Raw genomic sequence first — 18,061 nt, forward strand, 5'->3', positions numbered from 1 at the left:
CATTCCACAACGGCGAGTAGGTTGGAATCCTCCCCAGTACATTTTATGAAGCAAACATAACCCTGATACCGAAACCAGGAAATGATGCAGCAAAAAAAGAAAACTACAGACCAGTGTCCTTTATCAATATAGATGCAAAAATTCTCAACAAAATCCTAGGAAACCGAGTCCAGGTGCTTATCAAGAAAATAATCCATCATGACCAAGTGGACTTCACCCAGTGATGCAAGGATGGTTCAACATACACAAATCTATATATGCAATTCATCATATAAATAGCAGCAAAAACAAAGACCATATGATTCTCTCAATAGACGCAGAATAAGAATTTGACAAAATTCAACACCCTTTCATGATAAGAACACTTAACAAAATAGGCATAGATGGGGCCTACCTAAAAGTGATATAAGCCATATATGACAAACCGATAGCCAACATCATACTGAATGGGGGAAAATGTAAAGCATTTCCACTGAGAACTGGAACCAGACAAGTTTGCCAAGTTTCCCCACTGTCTCCACTGCTATTCAAATTAGTGCTGGAAGTCCTTGCAAGAGCAATCAGGCAAGAGATCAGAATCAAGGGTGTCCAAATGGGGGCAGAAGAGATCAAGCTCTCACTCTTTGCTGATGATATGATATTGTATCTAGAACATCCCAAGGATTCAACCAAGAGACTCCTGGAATTGAGAAATGAATTCAGTAAAATCTCAGGATACAAAATCAATACAAACAAATCAGAGACATTCATATATGCCAATAACAGTCAAATAGAACCAAATCAAAGACTTAATACCCTTCGCAATACCAAAAAGAAAATAAAGTACCTAGGAATATATTTAACTAAGGAGGTAAAAGACCTCTACAGGAAGAACTATAAAACACTGATAAGGAAATTGCAGAGTATGTAAACAGGCGGAATACCGTACCATGCTCGTGGTTCAGAAGAATCAACATTGTTAAAATGTCTATACTACCCAATGTGATCTACAGATTTAACGCAATCTCTATTAAATTACCACCATCATTTTTCACAGATATAGAAAAAATAATTTTACACTTTGTATGGAACCAGAGAAGACCCCGTTTAGCAAAAGCAATTTTAGGTGATAAGAATACAATGGGAAGTATTAATTTACCAGACTTCAAACTATACTACAAGCATGTTGTTATTAAATCATCTTGGTATTGGCACAAGAACAGAGACACAGACCAGTGGAAAAGAACTGAGATTCCAGATATAAAACCATCCTCATATAGCCATTTAATCTTTGACAAAGCACACAAAAACATACAGTGGGGAAAAGAATTCTTATTCAATATGTGGTGCTGGGAAAACTGGCTAGCCACATGTAGAAGACTGAAACAGGACGCACTACCTTTCATTTCTCACAAAAATCAACTCACGGTGGATAACAGACTTAAACCTAACGTGCGAAACTATTAGAATTCTAGAAGATGTGGGAAAAACTCTTACAGACACTGGCCTAGGCAAAGAATTTATCAAGAAGACTCCAAAGGCAATCACAGCAACAACAAAAATAAATAAATGGGATCTGATCCAATTAAAAAGCTTCTGCACTGCCAAAGAAACTGTCATGAGAGCAATCAGACAACCTACAGAATGTGAAAAAATTTTCACACGGTGTACATCTGATAAAGGGCTGATAACTAGAATCTATTTAGATATTGGGAAAATGAGCAAGAAAAAATCAAACAACCCTATCAAAAAGTGGGCAAAGGAGATGAACACAAACTTTTCCAAAGAAGACACAAGATTGCCTAACAAACATATGAAAAAATGCTCAACATCTCTAATCATCAGGGAAATGCAAATCAAAACCACAATGAGATCTCACTTAATGCCAGTGAGAATGGCCTTTATCTGAACGTCCCCAAACAAGAAATGTTGGCCTGGATGCGGAGAGATAGGAACACTCATGCACTGCTGGTGGGACTGCAAAGTAGTGCAGCCTTCGTGGAAAGCAATATGGAGATACCTTAAACAGATACAAGTAGACCTACCGTTTGATCCAGCAATCACATTATTGGGCATCTACCCAAAAGAACAAAAGACATTGTATGACAAAGATACCTGTACCTGAATGTTTATAGCAGCACAATTCACAATTGCAAAGATGTGGAAACAACCCAAGTGTCCATCAATACATGAGTGGATTAATAAAATGTGGTATATATATATATATATATATATATATATATATATATATATATATATATATATACATACCATGGAGTACTACTCAACTATAAGAAACAATGGTGATATAGCTCCTCTTGTATTTTCCTGGAAAGAGTTGGAACCCATTCTGCTAAGTGAAATATCCCAAGAATGGAAAAATAAGCACCACATGTACTCACCATCAGATTGGTTTCACTGATCGTCACCTAAGAGCACATTTAGGAATAACATTGATCAGGTGTCGGGAAGATATGGGTGGGGAGGGGATGGGTGTATACATACATAATGAGTGTGATGTGCACTGTCTAGGGGATGGACACGTTTGAAGCTCTGACTCAGGGGAGTCAGGGGGGAAGGGCAATATATGTAACCTAAACTTTTGTACCCCCACAATATGCTGAAATAAGAATAAAAAAATTCAGTTGGTTGTATACAGGTAGATGGTTTTATATAGGTTCTGTCTTCTGTTCCATTGGAGTATGTCTCTGCTCTTATACCAGTACCATGCTCTTTTGGTTACCATAGCCTTGCAGTACAATTTGAAGTCTGGTAATGTGGTGCCTCCAGATTTGTCCTTTTTGCTTAGGATTGCTTTGGCTATTTGGGCTCTTTTTTGGTTCCAAATGAAGCATCGAATTATTTTTTCTAGATCTGTGAAATATGATGTTGGTATTTTGATGGGTATTACATTGAATCTGTAAATCACTTTGAACAGTATGGAGATTTTAACAGTGTTGATTCCACTAATCCATGAGCATGAGATGTACCTTAATTAGTTTGTGTCATCTGTAATCTCTTTCCTCAGTGTTCCTAACTTGTTCTTGTAGAGATCTTTCAGCCTTGGTTATGTATATTCCTAGGTATTTTATTGTCTTTGTAGCTGTTGTGAATTGTATTGAGTCTTTGATTTGACTCCCAGCTTGACTCTTATTGGTGTACAGAAATGCTACTGATTTGTGTACATGGATTTGGCAACCTGAGACTTCGCCAGATTTATTTATCAATTCCAGGAGTCTTATGGTGGACTCTTTGGGATTTTCTAGATACAAGATGATCAGCAAAAGGTGACAGTGTCACCTCCTGTTTGCCAATTTGGATACCCTTTATTTCCTTTTCTTGTGTGCTAGTTCAGGATGGTCCTTCCACCACTATGTGGAATAGAAGTGGTGACAGTGGGCACCCTTGTGTTATTCCAGTTTTAAGGCAGAGTGTTTTCAACTATTCCCCTTTCAGTATGATGTTGGCTTTGGGTTTGTCATATATAGCTTTTATAATTTTTGGACATGTTTCTTCTATGCCTCGTTGGGTGAGGATTTTTATCATGAAAGGGTAGTGAATTTTGTCAAATGCTCCTTCTGCATCTATTAAGATGATCATATAATCTTAGTAGTCCTTGAATGTCCTGTGTCTTCAAATGTCCCAGAAGGAGGAGAAGTTATTGAATGTATAATAAATGATGATTGAGTGCTCCAAACCATTTCTGCTATTCATTATAGTTTGAATATTTGGGAAAGATAAAACCTATAACCTTAGGGTTTCCTTCCATCAGTGAAGGAATTGACTTCAGTTCAGCTTTTGATTTCCTTCCAACTTCCTGAGGCTTGAATTCAGGTTCAACAGAAATAGTCTTAAAGTTATTTCTCAACTCATTCCTCCCACTCACCCTACAACATGCTATCACTCAAGTGATATTTATTATTTAAATTTGCAGGGAACTAAAAGTGTTTTTTTGTTTCAAAACTGTAGATATTTCTGTTGAAGGCAGTTAGATATCTCCCCAAACACTGGAAATTATTGGTTTATGAATGAATGGCAGTCCTTAAATTTGTTTAGATAAGAATGATCTGTTGATTTCTCTCACCTGCTTTCACTGATAACAGAGCTATTGAGTTATTTATTGACATGTCAAATCCCTCAAAGGGTAAGTGTGGACATGGTAAGTAGATCTTTCTCTCTCTCTGTAGTTATCTCTGTCTGTTAGTTTTGTCTGTGAGAATTTAAGCAAGCTCTGGATTCTCTTGGTGACTGTGACGGTGCTGTGCACATGGTCTTCTCAAGCCTGAGATCCAAGCAAATGGAATGAGAAACCAAGTTCACATATCCAAGCACTTGTCTCATCAAAATAGTGTTTGCTACCTACTCAACTTTTATTGATATTATTGCACCACCAATTTTTCTTTCTCTTCTTATGCCATGCCATGGTCACATACATTCATAATTATCCAATACTTATTTGTGCTCACTCTACTTCAACTTCTGAGTAACTATCTAATAATTCTGTCAAGATGACTTTCTAATCCTAGAGCTGGTTGTGTGAATTGCAAAGTACCAAAGAGCCAATTCAGAGCTCATCTTTATTATTTCTTTTTATTATGTACTATTTCTGGAGGTGCTAAGTCAGTGTATCAGAGTTATTAATTAAACCATCAACATGAAATTTTTTCACTTAGAACCTTGCAAATATCTTTATTTTGACTAACCTTTTTGCTATTTGCTAAAAGTGTGTGCAAGCTATGTACATTCACAGAGCTATATTTTGAGGGAGAGAGCAGCAAACATGGAAGTTTTTGATTCTAGAGTCAAAAGTTACTAGAGGCCACACTGACCACATGCACCATTACAGTCCTGTTGGGATACAAGCCACTCTGTGGTTCCACTTTTCTATTTTGATTTCAACCTGCCTCCTTCCTTGCCAAGGTCAACATAACTAACAACTAGTAATGGGTACAGAAGTTCCCCCCCCCACACACCTGCCCACTATGTGAAAACACTGAAAGTGTCCACCTGACACCTCTTCTCTACCTGCTCCCCTAACCAGGGAGGAAGGAGGGTAGAAGCTGGATCCAGACCTCCTGGCCTCTGGCAGGAGTTAATGACCTCTGTGGTTAGGTGGACATTTAGAACTACTTCCTCCTTGTGTGGGTCTCACCTTGTCAGCACCAAAGTGAAAATCACAGTGCACATTGCAACAGGTAGTGTCTTATGATGTTGTGTTAGGGACATTCTGAAAGGTGCCTTGACACTGAGTGTCTCCTTCAGCATCTTGAGAAAACAATGAAATGTTCCCCACATTTTGGTGGCACTTTGCAATTGGCAAAGCTCTTTCACTAGCATCATCTCATTCAACTCGATAAGGCTATAATGGGTGCGGGCAGCTTAATTGTTTTCGAAAGAAAGGATGAAAAAGCTCAGAGAGTTTCAGGGACTTACTGAGGGTTACACAGTAAATGGTAGATAGATTATTTTACTCTCTGTCTAGGGTCCTTTCTGTGATATGAAACAGACCGTAGACATAGCAGCAAGTAGCACTTTTGGAGATAGCTGTAATTCCTTGACTGGGAATTAACTTTTCATTACACATTGGAGATAAAGCTCAAAATGCAAATCTTCCTCTGCGAGTGGGAAAGCATTAACAAATGGGTACCATAGGCCTTTGCATATTCAAAATATTAAACTTACTTGAGGATCATAGATTTGATTTAAGACACGGTACTTAATAGAAAAGTTCTAGATTCAAGGTAATGCTTGTAACAATGCACCTCTGTATATGTGTATTTATCTACTTAGCAAATGTACTGCTTAGGTGCTGGTGCCATTACTTGGTTACCCATTTTATATGCTGTGCTCATAGCTGCTGCCATCCTATCTCTATGCGATTTTTAATTTCTTTATGACTTATTTTCAGTCAATTGTAGTCGTTAACTAAGACCGTTTAGCCAATGAAGCAGTTTCATGAGTAAAAATTACAGAGTTTTTCAACACGGTTAAAGGAATAGTTCAATTTTCCCAACTAGCATCTGAACCTCACATTTATCACATGAAGCATGAAACCTGTTTTTATTTAAAAGAATAATTATATATTCAGTGTAAACTAATAGCGTGAAAAGAATATAGACACTCTCCTTCACTGTATGAAAATGTGTGACATTTTCTTTGAGTTAGTAAGGAATTCCCTGGATTTTGAAGTTCTGGATCTTCTCTATTTATGAACCTGGGTCTGTCCTACTGCAGTTTTTACCCTGGAGTCTCAACACATTCTATAGAAAAAGAAAACACAGGTAGTGGAAATAGAGGTAGAGGTAGAGGACCTCAAGCTCGGTAGCCTGACGTGTGTGCCACAAGTGGAGGGTTCCCTTCACTGGGCTTCAACGACTATGGGTTAAAAAGACACAAAAAATGCAAGAAGGCACAAGACGTTTATTTCCTCAATGGGAAAGGCGACATGAGTAGAATGATTAAGAAGAAAAGTTTAGTGGTCCCAATCCCCCAGTTTATTCAACATCTTATCTATAAAATCTCTCCCTGGATTTTAAACATTGGCTTGAAAAATAATTTCCTATCAATTTCTGTTAGTTTTGGAAAGCTCTCGTGTGTGATTTATCGATAACATCTCTGCAGAGCAGAATCAGTGATGTTGCCCAGTTGGTGTTGCAGAGGGTGCGGGGTGGAGGCGGCTGGAGGCTGCTTCAAGGGAAGGCGTCTGTGTGGTGTCAGAACGTCAGGACTGTGCGGATACTGCAAAGGGAAGGAAAAGACAATGTGTCCAACACTGAGACAATTCACGCTCTTCCTTGTGAGGGTCCAGGGAGCATCTGAGGTGTCTTAGTGAAAATCTGTCTGGGCTCCCAGCTACTGCATTCCCACCCCTAACTATTTGGGTCATATCAAATAAAACACAGTTCATCTTTTTTGTTGTGGTTCTTCCCTCTTGAATTTTCTCCGATCTTAAGCTTGCTCATAACATCCTGAATATGCCTGTCATTTAGACTTCAATTCTATATTAGCATCCTCAAAAACTCATTTTTCAGTTTCCATGTTCCTGGCAAATGAGGGAATATAAAACAACAATGGGTAATAACATGCAAAAATTTCTTCCTATCTGCCACAAACTTTGTGCACACTTTTCATGCATTGTCTCATTTAAACATCAACCTCAACCTAAGCCATGGGTAAGTAGGCTTTCATCTTACTTGAATTTCAGAGATTATAGAAACTGAGATTTAGAGAGATTTGTAATTTGGTTCACGTCATACATCTAGTGTGGCGTGCTGGCATTTCAAATTGCATAAATACAAAATTGTATAAATTACAAGATACAAGCCTGAAGGAACTGTTAGTTTAATGATGTTAAGGCTATGCTGAAAATTTAATAATGCTTTAATGCAGAGATGTTTAAGGATTCTTAAAAGTAGATAATAAAGCTATTTGTATTAACTGTAAGAGACTTCATTCTTGTAAGGTTAGAAATGTAACATCTACACTTGTCATTACACATTATACCCTTTCTATAAACCATCTTCTGATGGTTAAATGCTTTTAGAAGAAGACGGTCTTCATTCCTCTTTAATTTTTTTTAAATATATGGGGGGGAGGGGATGGATGTATACATACATAATGAGTGCGATGCCCACCTTCTAGGGGATGGACACGCTTGAAGCTCTGACTTGGGGGTGGGGGGGGTGGGGTGGCAAAGGCAATATATGTAACCTCAACTTTTGTACACCCATAATATGCTGAAATAATAAAAAAATACTGAAAAAAAAGAATATACGTAGATAATTTAGAAAGTACAGGACAGTATAAAGAAGAAAGTAAAAATAATCTGTAATCCCACAACCTAGAAATAACCGTTGTTGTATTTTCTGGTATTTTAATCAACTTTTTTCTAGATGTATCTACATTGTTTACTGTGCTTGCTGAAAATTTGGGATCATAGTGTATATACAATTTGTATTCTCTATTTTATGAACCAAGATTACATCAAGAGATGCTCCCAATGTAATAAAATCACTTCTTTTTAATAGGTTATGAATTTCTAATAAATGATTGGAATTTATTCAATCATTCCCTTAATGTTGAACGTTCAGGATGTTTCCAGTCTTTTATATTATGGGTAACAGGTAAACATGCTTAAACACATATGTACATTGAATATTTGATTATTTCTGTAGAGTAGTTTTCTAGAAATGGAATTTCTGGCACACAGGATCTAAGTTTTCTCAATTTCTGGTACAAATTACCAAATTCCTTTTCCAAAAGGAAAAAACAATTAATATTCCTACAAGCAGCATATGTAGGTGCCCACATCACCTTACCCTTACCAGTATTAACCATTACAATTTTTGATTTTTGCTTATTGTTAGGATTCATTACATTTAAATACAGATATTGAATTGTATGACACTCTCATAAAGGGAATTTAGGCATGCCTAGTGAATTCTTCTGTTGCTCAATACTGCTCTCTGTGTTTGGTCATCTCTTTATATGCCATGATCTTTCCAACCTGATTATGATGATGATGATGAGGATAATAACTAACGTTTGATGACTACTGTATTCTATATATATATATGTATGTATACACACACACACACACACACACACGTACTGTTGCGGTGTGGCTTAATAGAAAGTGAACTGATTTGCTAACAACCAGATCTTTGAATTCCGCTCCCTTCTCAGCTACCTGCATGGTTCTGGCCTAGATGTGTCGTCTCTGAGTCTCGGGTTTCTTCTCTCCAAGGTGGTGAAATCAGAACTGGCATATCAGTATTGTTTGGGAATCACATAAGATAATACAGATAAGAAAATCAGTGGAACAGCTGGTGCTGTCTAGTTGCCTGTTTCTTTCCTTGCTCAAGAATATTTGTCAGCTGAAGTATCTAGTATAATATTTTATGTGAGTGCCTAGGAAATACTATTTAAAGTTGAAAACCCCATGAGAGGAAGTGTGGGGTAACAGAAAAAGCATGGACTATGGAGCTGGAAGGCAGGGAGTGGATACAACTGCCTATTACTAATTGTGCTTTGTTTAAATGCAGGTGGCAAAATTCATCTCACTAGGTGGCTGTAAATGTTAAATGTTAGAAGTAGTAAATATTTAATACAATTGGCTTATTTTTCTAAGCTTGGGAGAAAAGTAAAGACAAACAATTAAACAGCATTTTGCACCCTTCCCCTTCATAATAACTTTTATGTGCAAAAACTTCTTTGTAAGCTGCAAAAAACAAAAAAGAAAAACTAGTAGTATCTGAATAGAAAAAATCCCAACGTAGTTCTAATTCCTCCCATAATGAAAGTATTGGGCATGTCCTGAATATAATTTAAATTTACAGCCCTTAAATGTCAGCCTTATTTAAGAGTCCAGGCAGAGGGTTCAGTGAGTCCATGGTGTAATGAGGATCGTGTGACCCGATTTTTGTTTTTTCAGAGGTGAGTGTCCCCTTGTAAAGAAGGCTGAGTAGTTCTGATCCTTCATTTTTGCTGTAACCAACATAATTTGGCTTCAACAGAATAGAAAATGTAACGCAACTATTCTCAACTCCCCACAATAGGATCTCAGGTGCTCTACATGTGAACCTGAGCTGGTAACGGAAAACCAAGGCACTCTGATTTTTTCTCATTGTTCTACTTTTTCTTTTCTTTTTAAAATTTTTTTAGTATTTTTTTTTTCTTTTAAGACAGAGTCTCACTCTGTTGCCCAGGCTAGAGTGCTGTGGTATCAGCCTAGCTCACAGCAACCTCAAACTACTGGGCTCAAGCGATCCTCCTGCCTCAGCCTCCCAAGTAGCTGGGACTACAGGCATGCACCACCATGCCCGGCTAATTTTTTCTATATATTTTTAGTTGTCCAAATAATTTCTTTCTATTTTTTTAATAGAGACGGGGTCTTGCTCTTGCTCAGGCTGGTCTCAAACTCCTGAGCTCAAAGGATACGCCCGCCTCGGCCTCCCAGAGTGCTAGGATTACAGGTGTTCTATTTTTTCATTCTCTGCTAGCCAACCCCTTACCAGAAGAAGCAAAAATGAAAAACCAACAACTTAAAGGCTACCTCTTTCCAGAGCGAAGCAGGTCAAATCCTTCATTTATTTTTTCGAAAGGCAAAATATTGGTTATTAATATATCCAATGAAAACTTCTCATCCATAAAATCAGCCACAAGTTTGGGGACAGAATCTTTACTCTTAAAGCCTGAAAAGAAGACAATATCATTGTTAGATTCAGCCAGGGATAAGGAGGAGAATTGGAGAGAAGACCTTCCAAATAAGATTAAGATAAAAGTTTACAAAAGTGCTGCATTCCTCAGACTGCTATTACGGAGGTTACTGGGAGACAGAGTGCTTTGGTAGGTGTCCTTTTGTAGTGCTTTGGTTTTAAAAAAAATCTTCCCAGATAAACAAGGGTCCTTAGTTATTAGCTGTCTCACAGAGAAATTGTAGTGCAGATGATTATGCCCAAAGTCAAGGAGCAAATTTAGCAGTTGTCTCAATTTGGGCAATGAGTGTAGACATGAATTATAGATTCACATGTCCCATAGACTTCCTGTGCCCTATCAGAAATTTTGGTGTCTTATGTGGTCACAAGTATAAAAAGAGGTCCTAGTTAGTTTTGGGGGACACTAGAAAATTTTGTCTTGGGACCTTCTGTCTTCCCTAGTTCCACATCTAGTTCATTTGGAGCCTACAGATACAATGGAAATTTGGATTAATTTTTGACCATGTTCCTTTCCAAAACCTGGCCTTGTCACTTTAAAAGGGGAGAGATTCTGAGGTTAATGACAATTTGGCTGTTAAGCATAAGTACGTACCTCCAAAAATACCCCCTTTCCAGGTGCGTCCAGTCAACAGCAGTAGAGGGTTGATAGGGAGGGTTTGAGAATCGGGAGGGACCCCGACAACGATGCTTGTGCCACACGCCTCATGACAGCATAACAGGGCAGCCATCTGGAATAAAATCAACACTTAACATCCTTAAAGTAAACTCTCTGATAGTCTCTATTGATAATGCACAGTATGATGTCATATTGATTTAGTGTGATTGTGAGTGTGCAGAAGGATGAGATTATGTCTTTTTGTTCTTCATTCGTTTTTGGGCCTAGATTAGTGCTGTGGATTTAGGAAGTGCCAGGAAATGTTTTTTGAATGAAAGAATGGATGAATGCATTTGTGTATAGTCAAAACTTTCTCATAAAGTAATAAGGAGGCAAACATCGTTGCAAACATATGTAGCTTTTGGTTCCTTAAGGAAGGATACTGTTTAATCATCACATGATTCTCAGGCAATCTTTGAGCTGGTTAATTCATTTTTCATTGATTTATTAAGTAGATAATTTGAAACTAGTACATTGAACCAGATGGTTTGATGGTGAAAAAGGTGTGATTACGTCATCAAAATTTGTCTCTTTCCCACTTGATTGTTTGCCTTTTTGATGGATTCTTTTTCTACTCTCCATTTCTAAATTGAATATGTTTTAAACATTGTTTTTACCTCTCCCAAATGCACACTGGTTTCATTTTAAACTACACTTATTATTCTGGATCCTCAAAAGACAGTCCAGAAAGTCGTCGCCCTGTAGTCATCCTTTTGTACATGTTCTGTGGTTAGATAACGGTACAGGATCCCCCAAAGCAAATAATGATCAGTCCTTTGATTTTGGATTATGACACTTGGAAGACCAGACATCCTCAGAACATGTGGCTGTCTGGCATTTGGTATCTTCAAATAAGGTAGCAACTCAGTTCCACATGAGAAAAGGGAGGAAAACAACAGAAAAAGAGCATAAGGAGAAAAGCTATAGAAAGTTGGATTCTCGTGAAACTTCATGCTTGTGCAGCATATTGTCCCAGGTCATGGCTGCAAAGGGCTTTGCTTTCAGGGTGCTGCTCCCCTTCACCACACTGCTGGGACGTCCTGGAGAACCTCAACAACGGGGATTTGTTGGTCTCTGTGGATGTTTTCAGTAGGATTCTAGAGAATTCAGTGTGGGTGAAATATAGCTCGAGATGTGTTTTCCATTTAAGCTGATGATATCTGTACTTATTTGAGAGTAATAACGTGTATATTTCAAAGATGACATAAGCACTGCAAGATTGGAAATAGTATTTCCTATTAATAATGCTGGCTGACATTTCCTGAGAGATTACTGCATGACAGGTGGCACTGTGCTAAGTATCTGACAGGCACTATCTCATGTAAACCATAAACAGTGCAATGAGATAGGAATGTATCTCTCAAATTTGGGGGCTGGGAAATTGTTGACTTTTTAAAGTATTCAGTCCAACATATCGGTGTTGGGTACAAGTTATGTGCCAGGCACTGTGCAGTCTCCGTGGTAAAATACAGGGTGCATTAAAGCAGTCACTTTCCTTAGGGCACATTTTCAGTTAATGAAATAATTCTTGACCTAAAATTGCTCATTCCTTTTAGGAAAAATATGATATATATGAAAAATTGGAATACAGTAAAGCACATAAAGAATTGTTAAGCCATTTTTCTTAAGAATGTGGAGGAAAAATAATACCAATTGGAGAACAGAATTTATATTAGTTATTTTTAGTTGAGTTTGAATTTTTTTACTAAAAATTAATAAAGTAAATCTGTAGTGGTTCAATTCAAAAACAAACCCTTTTCTTTTCTAAAATGGAAATATTACTCGAGGCAGGCCTGCTTAGTTGATGGAATGAAATATTTCTCAACAATAAATGAAACAAGCGAGGTAACAAACAGGAGGTGGAAAATTACCATTCAATATTTTAAAAATGTTTTTTATACACAATATTTATAATCTGCTGCCTAAAAGATCAGAAGCAGAACTTCCCACATATGGTTGTACATACCGTGGTGTCAAGCCGACCAATGACCTCAAACGAAAAATCCACACCTCCATCGGTCATTTCCATTATCACCTCCTGGACGGGTTTCTTGTAGTCTTGAGGGTCGATGCATTCAGTGGCACCCAGCTCTTTGGCCTTTGCAAATTTTCCTTTGTTGATGTCCACGGCAATGATCCTGGCCGCTCCGGCTGCCTTACAGCCTATGATGACAGACAGGCCAACACCTCCCAGGCCAAACACAGCACAGGTAGAGCCCTGGGTGACCTGTGTATTCAGAAAATGCAAAAGTGGATTAAGTATTGAATGTTGGAATGTGCCTAGGCTTTATAAAGTGCCAGGCCTTGGCTGTTATCAAGAGCCACTCAGACTCTCACGTCCAATCTTTTGGCTTTAGTTGTTTCATGTTTAAGTTGAGGGTGTTGAGCTAGGTCAGTGGTTCCCAAGCTTTGCTGTATATTAGACTCATCTGGTGAGCTTTAAAAAATCCCAATTCATTCACTCCCTGTTCAAGAAGAGAGGCTGTGTGGGAAGAGGAAATTGGTGAACGGGCTCCATGTGCTACGTAAGGAAAGGTCATGTTGATTGGGCTGTAGCCACACGGCCCCCTTTTGTGAACTCAGCACAGAGCAGTCTCCATGCACTGATCTAGAGCCTCAGCACCAAGGCTTGTGTTTTCTCCCTGGTCCCACGGCCAGTTCTGTTTGGGCCCTGACAGAGGACAGTGCCCAGCAGCACTAAACTGGGTTATTAGGGGATGAACTCCACAGTGGCAGCCCCTGTGTCTCCTGTGATCTCTCATGTCCCCGTGCTCTAACCTAGTGTCTGGCGTCATGTATTAATAGGTGCTCAGTAAACGTGCTGAAGGGGAGAACACGTGAGTGCCTGGATGCACACGTGCCCGAGTCAGGCAGGGAGGGAGGGAGGGAGGTGGACACACTTCAGGGCCAGCTGGGCTGTGACCTTGCGCAAGATCTTTCATCCCCATTGCCTCAGTTTCCTCATCCAGGATGGACATCTTGGGGTCTTGAACCAAGGCACCTCCCCTGAGTGTGAATTCTGTACCTGGTTTGACTGTGGTCACCCCTTCTCCAATGCTCTCCACGATGCCAGCTGCCTCATGCCCTGCTATCACAGGAAGAGGGATGGCAATGGTGCCGTTGGCCACATGGTCATCCGTGCGGCAGATTCCTGTGGCCACTATCTACAGAGTAAAGAGAAGATGATCAGATTCAGAAAGATTATGACCCTCAGATGGATTTAACATATGAATTTTCTGAAATTGTGCTTCTAAAACGTTTTTAAGGATTTTCCTAATAATCCCTGCTCTTTCTAAGTACAAAAGATGCAGTTTATCCCCAAGCAAGGCTATGCAGTCTGAAACCTTTCTCTAACTTCCTTTCCCGAATTAAAGAATTTAGAATAATCTGGGAAATAATGTATCTTGAAATATTTATCTTACATAACAAAAGAATGCATTTTTATAGAAGTAGAAATTGCGAATTAACTCCAAGAAAGTGTCTAATGCTAATTGATTTTGAAATCTTGATATATCCCTTTGCACTTTTTAAATATATAGACACACAAAGTGTTTTTTATTTTACTGGAATTATATTGTATATATTCTTGGGCACTTTTAAAAAATTTAACAATTCATATTCACATCTCTGCTTGATAACAAATGTAATTCCATTGTCTGAATTACCATATAAAATGTGCCTCTTAATGGATTTTTGGTTTTTCCATTTTTAATATTTTCTGAATTTTTTTTAAGCTATAATTAAATGAAAGTGGAAAAATATTTCACCTTAACATGAACTTCATAGGCCTTAGGGGGCGCCACCTCCACCTCCTCAGTGGAAAAAGGTTTGTTAACCTCCCACAACACAGCGGCTTTGCATTTTATTACCCAGAAAATGAAACAAAATAATGCTACCAGTTTGTCCCCACTGTTGAAGTCAGGGCTTGAGTCTTCTTGTCTTTGTACATGGAACATCTAGCCCCAAGTGTGGTACCTAACAAGTGCTGCATAGACATGAACACCTCTGCTTTACAAGGGGAATAAAACTGTCTTTTTCAAAAGCTATAAAGCAATACCGTAAGGAAAGAGAAACAGAATTAATTGTAATAAGACACGGAGATAAAAGAGAATATATTATTTTAGGCCATCCCATGTTGTTTTTCCCCCAAAGGTGTCTATTTCGGGTATTCCCTAATGCTGTCCTAAAATCCATTGTTTACAAACAAATGTTGGCGTCTACATAAAGTCCCAAGTCACTATTATTTTCCTGACAGAGCCTGTGTCTGTTCACATAAATGCATTACTTCCTTGGTCAATATTTTGCTTAGGACAAAGGATCTGTCTTTGTAATGACAGTTACACACTTACTTGCCGCCTGCCCTGGGATGATTTCTCTTCTCTATTTATGTTTTCTCCTCTGATTTCTCTTCCCACCCCTTCTGTGTGCTACTTGTTTGCATCATTCATCTGAAACTTAGCTTAGGCAGCCTGTTTTGTTATGTAAACTATGTGTAGAGGCTCCTTCCAGATTAAATTGGGGCCAAAAATTACAGAGGTTAGTGTTAGTGGGGTGTGTGTCTGTTTGTGTGTGTATATACACTCACACACACATATATTTTAAAACTGGAGAACTGTGTGTTTGAATTTCTAGCTAGCATAGCTTATCCATAGATGCTCCTAAAAATAAAAGTTGAACACATATTTTCAGTGCGTGGGAATGTGTCATAAAACCTAACTTCATTGTTGTTAAACATGTACAGTTAACAGAGCTCTTTCTAGAGAGAATTGACATCATTGTAAATATGATAAATTCAATAGAAATTTAATCTTCTGAGAATTCATTTCATTATTTGTCTGATCCTTCCACTTTGCAGGGTGATCAGCATGGTCAATGCCAAAGTAAATATGAGAATCCTTGGAAACATCCTCATAGCAGGAAGGTCCTGATTCTCAGGTGCCTGTGATGTGACAGGCACACTGTGGCCTGTGCGGGGTGAGTTTCAGGCTTCGCCTTTAAACCTGACCAGGGGCTGCCAGGGTGGTATTACTGAATTATTGGGTTTATTTTCCAGATGAAAAGATTGAGGATTAATTGACTTGGATTGAATGATTTTCCCAAAGTCACAAAGCTGGCTGTCTAGGGAGTGAAGATCAATCCAGCCTTACTTTTCACTACCCCATGGAAGTTAAAAGTTAACAAAAAGTTTAATAACGACAGCAATAATAGCGATGACTAGATTTATCGACTTATTTCTGTGTACCAGGTACTGTTCTAAGTGCTTTAGAGCATTAATTTATTAAATTCTCATTACCACCTTATGAAGTAGATAGATGTTAGTGCTATCACCATTTAGCATCTGAGGGAAATAAAATGCAGGCAGGACAAACATAAATGAAATGCTATCAAAGTGGAAAGTTGCTAACGCTGCACCTGAGAGGGGAGGATCCATTGCTTATTTCATCATTTATTATTTTCATTAATATGGTTGGTTTATACCTCACTTTTGCTTAATGAACTCATTATTTAGCTTAAGCTGAGTTTTGGTAAATTTAATTTTTCTTTTTCCTAATTATTTTTCCTTTAGAAGGCAAATCCTAATCAGTAATGTATGAAAATAAAGTGGAATAAGAACACTGACTATAGGCCACTCATCGAACCAAGCTTATTGACATGAGCCTGTTTTGTCAGACAGAGTGTGTGTATAGAAACGTTAGAACATTTAATTTGAGATCCTAGCAAGACATTTTACTGTGTGCTCCACTCCTAATACAACAAATGTGCTGGAAATGTTGCCCAGCCTCTTGGAAGGATGCAATTAAATACAGGATTTGATTACACTGAATGACCACATCCATTTCTGTGTCCCTGTCAACACATTGAAGAAATAAGTATAAATTTAAGGAAGGCTTAGGACCTGTGTTCCTAGCTTTAATGAGTAATTCAAATTGTATTGGTATTAATTTTCCATAAAATTATGCTGACTTTTGTATGGGGAAGAGATTGTTCTATAGGATTTCTATGGAAATTGCCTAAATTTTGCCTTCACAGACCTTTTTAAATCAGAATTTGCATGGTGATGTTTTCTTGTTTAACCTTGATGCTTCTAACGCTTGGAGATCTATGTGCATTTTGTAAGTGATTTTATTTAAGGTTAAAAGGATATATTGGTCTGCTCAATCAAACTCTTCTCACAAAACTTTTGTCACACTTAACTTTCTGGTGTTCATAAAAACAAGGCGATTACAAAGAATTACACATTTAAATTATGGTTTTTTAATATAAAGATAACTTTTTTTACTGCTCATTTCTCTGAAAAAAAGATAACTTCGTGATTAAAGGCTTTTCTGACTTTAGATTTACAAATTAGTTACAATTAGCTTGGAATAAACTCACTTTACTGCAAATATTTAAAGTAGGAAATATAGACTTTAACAGATAGAAATTTGATACATTTTTGTTGAAGTTATTTAGGATAGCTTATTTGCACTGTAGTTTAGTAGACATTATAAATTATAGCATATATTGCATATTGTATTCAATATATCATTTCTAATTTAGATATCAATTTTAAATTATCCATCAAATACTTCATCCCCTTATTTATTATATTAATGAGGATATATTTCCAACAGTAATGGTTCTTTGCTTACTTTTCCTGCTGTGCTCATGTTGTTGCTGTCTTCTCTACAGACCAGGAGACTGGTGAGTTCTTGTGCACTTCTTCCTTGCTTGAGTGCATAAAGTAGATATATTGCACAGATATTTTATTTGAGGAACACCCAATTCCACACGTGATCTGTGTCTTTAAGCCACACCTATCAGATTATCCTCAGAGTAAGCCAAATAGGAGAGCACTGGGCACTGAACCAGCACACAAAAACTTGACATTGTGATATGCTTATTTCAGATAACATTTGGTTTTCATTAGGTTAAATATTTCCCTGCATATAAATTTTAATCTCCCTCTTCCATTCTCCCTCTCTCTCTTGAACTCTGTTTCTCATCTCTCAATCCCACATAGGCCATTCAGAATTCTGTTTTCCCTTTGCACTGAGCTCCAACCTTGAATCCACATGGTGCAGTTAGCAGGGAGGAGGACTGAGGAAGCAGCACAAATGAGGTAGAACAGAGAGAGCTGGGAGCCAGAGGAACGTGTCTGATCCAGCACTCTCCTCTTCACAGCAGAGAATCAGACAGCCAATTAGTCACAGGCAAGGTGTCACCATCC

At 38.0% G+C, this 18,061-nt stretch overlaps 1 protein-coding gene across 1 annotated transcript in view; it reads right to left on the minus strand.

The window, feature by feature from the left end:
* Window positions 1–17,604, minus strand: part of LOC123627350 (alcohol dehydrogenase 1C-like) — a 39,540-nt gene extending 21,936 nt beyond the window's left edge. Inside the window, exon 1 of the mRNA XM_045536870.1 lies at window positions 17,484–17,604. Within this exon, the coding sequence (XP_045392826.1) occupies window positions 17,484–17,501 (18 nt within the window). The 5' untranslated portion in view covers window positions 17,502–17,604. The remainder of the gene's footprint in view (window positions 1–17,483) is intronic.
* Between the last annotated feature and the right edge of the window lie 457 nt (window positions 17,605–18,061).

Source organism: Lemur catta, chromosome 24 (assembly GCF_020740605.2).
Source record: "Lemur catta isolate mLemCat1 chromosome 24, mLemCat1.pri, whole genome shotgun sequence".
Classification (NCBI taxonomy): Eukaryota; Metazoa; Chordata; class Mammalia; order Primates; family Lemuridae; genus Lemur; species Lemur catta.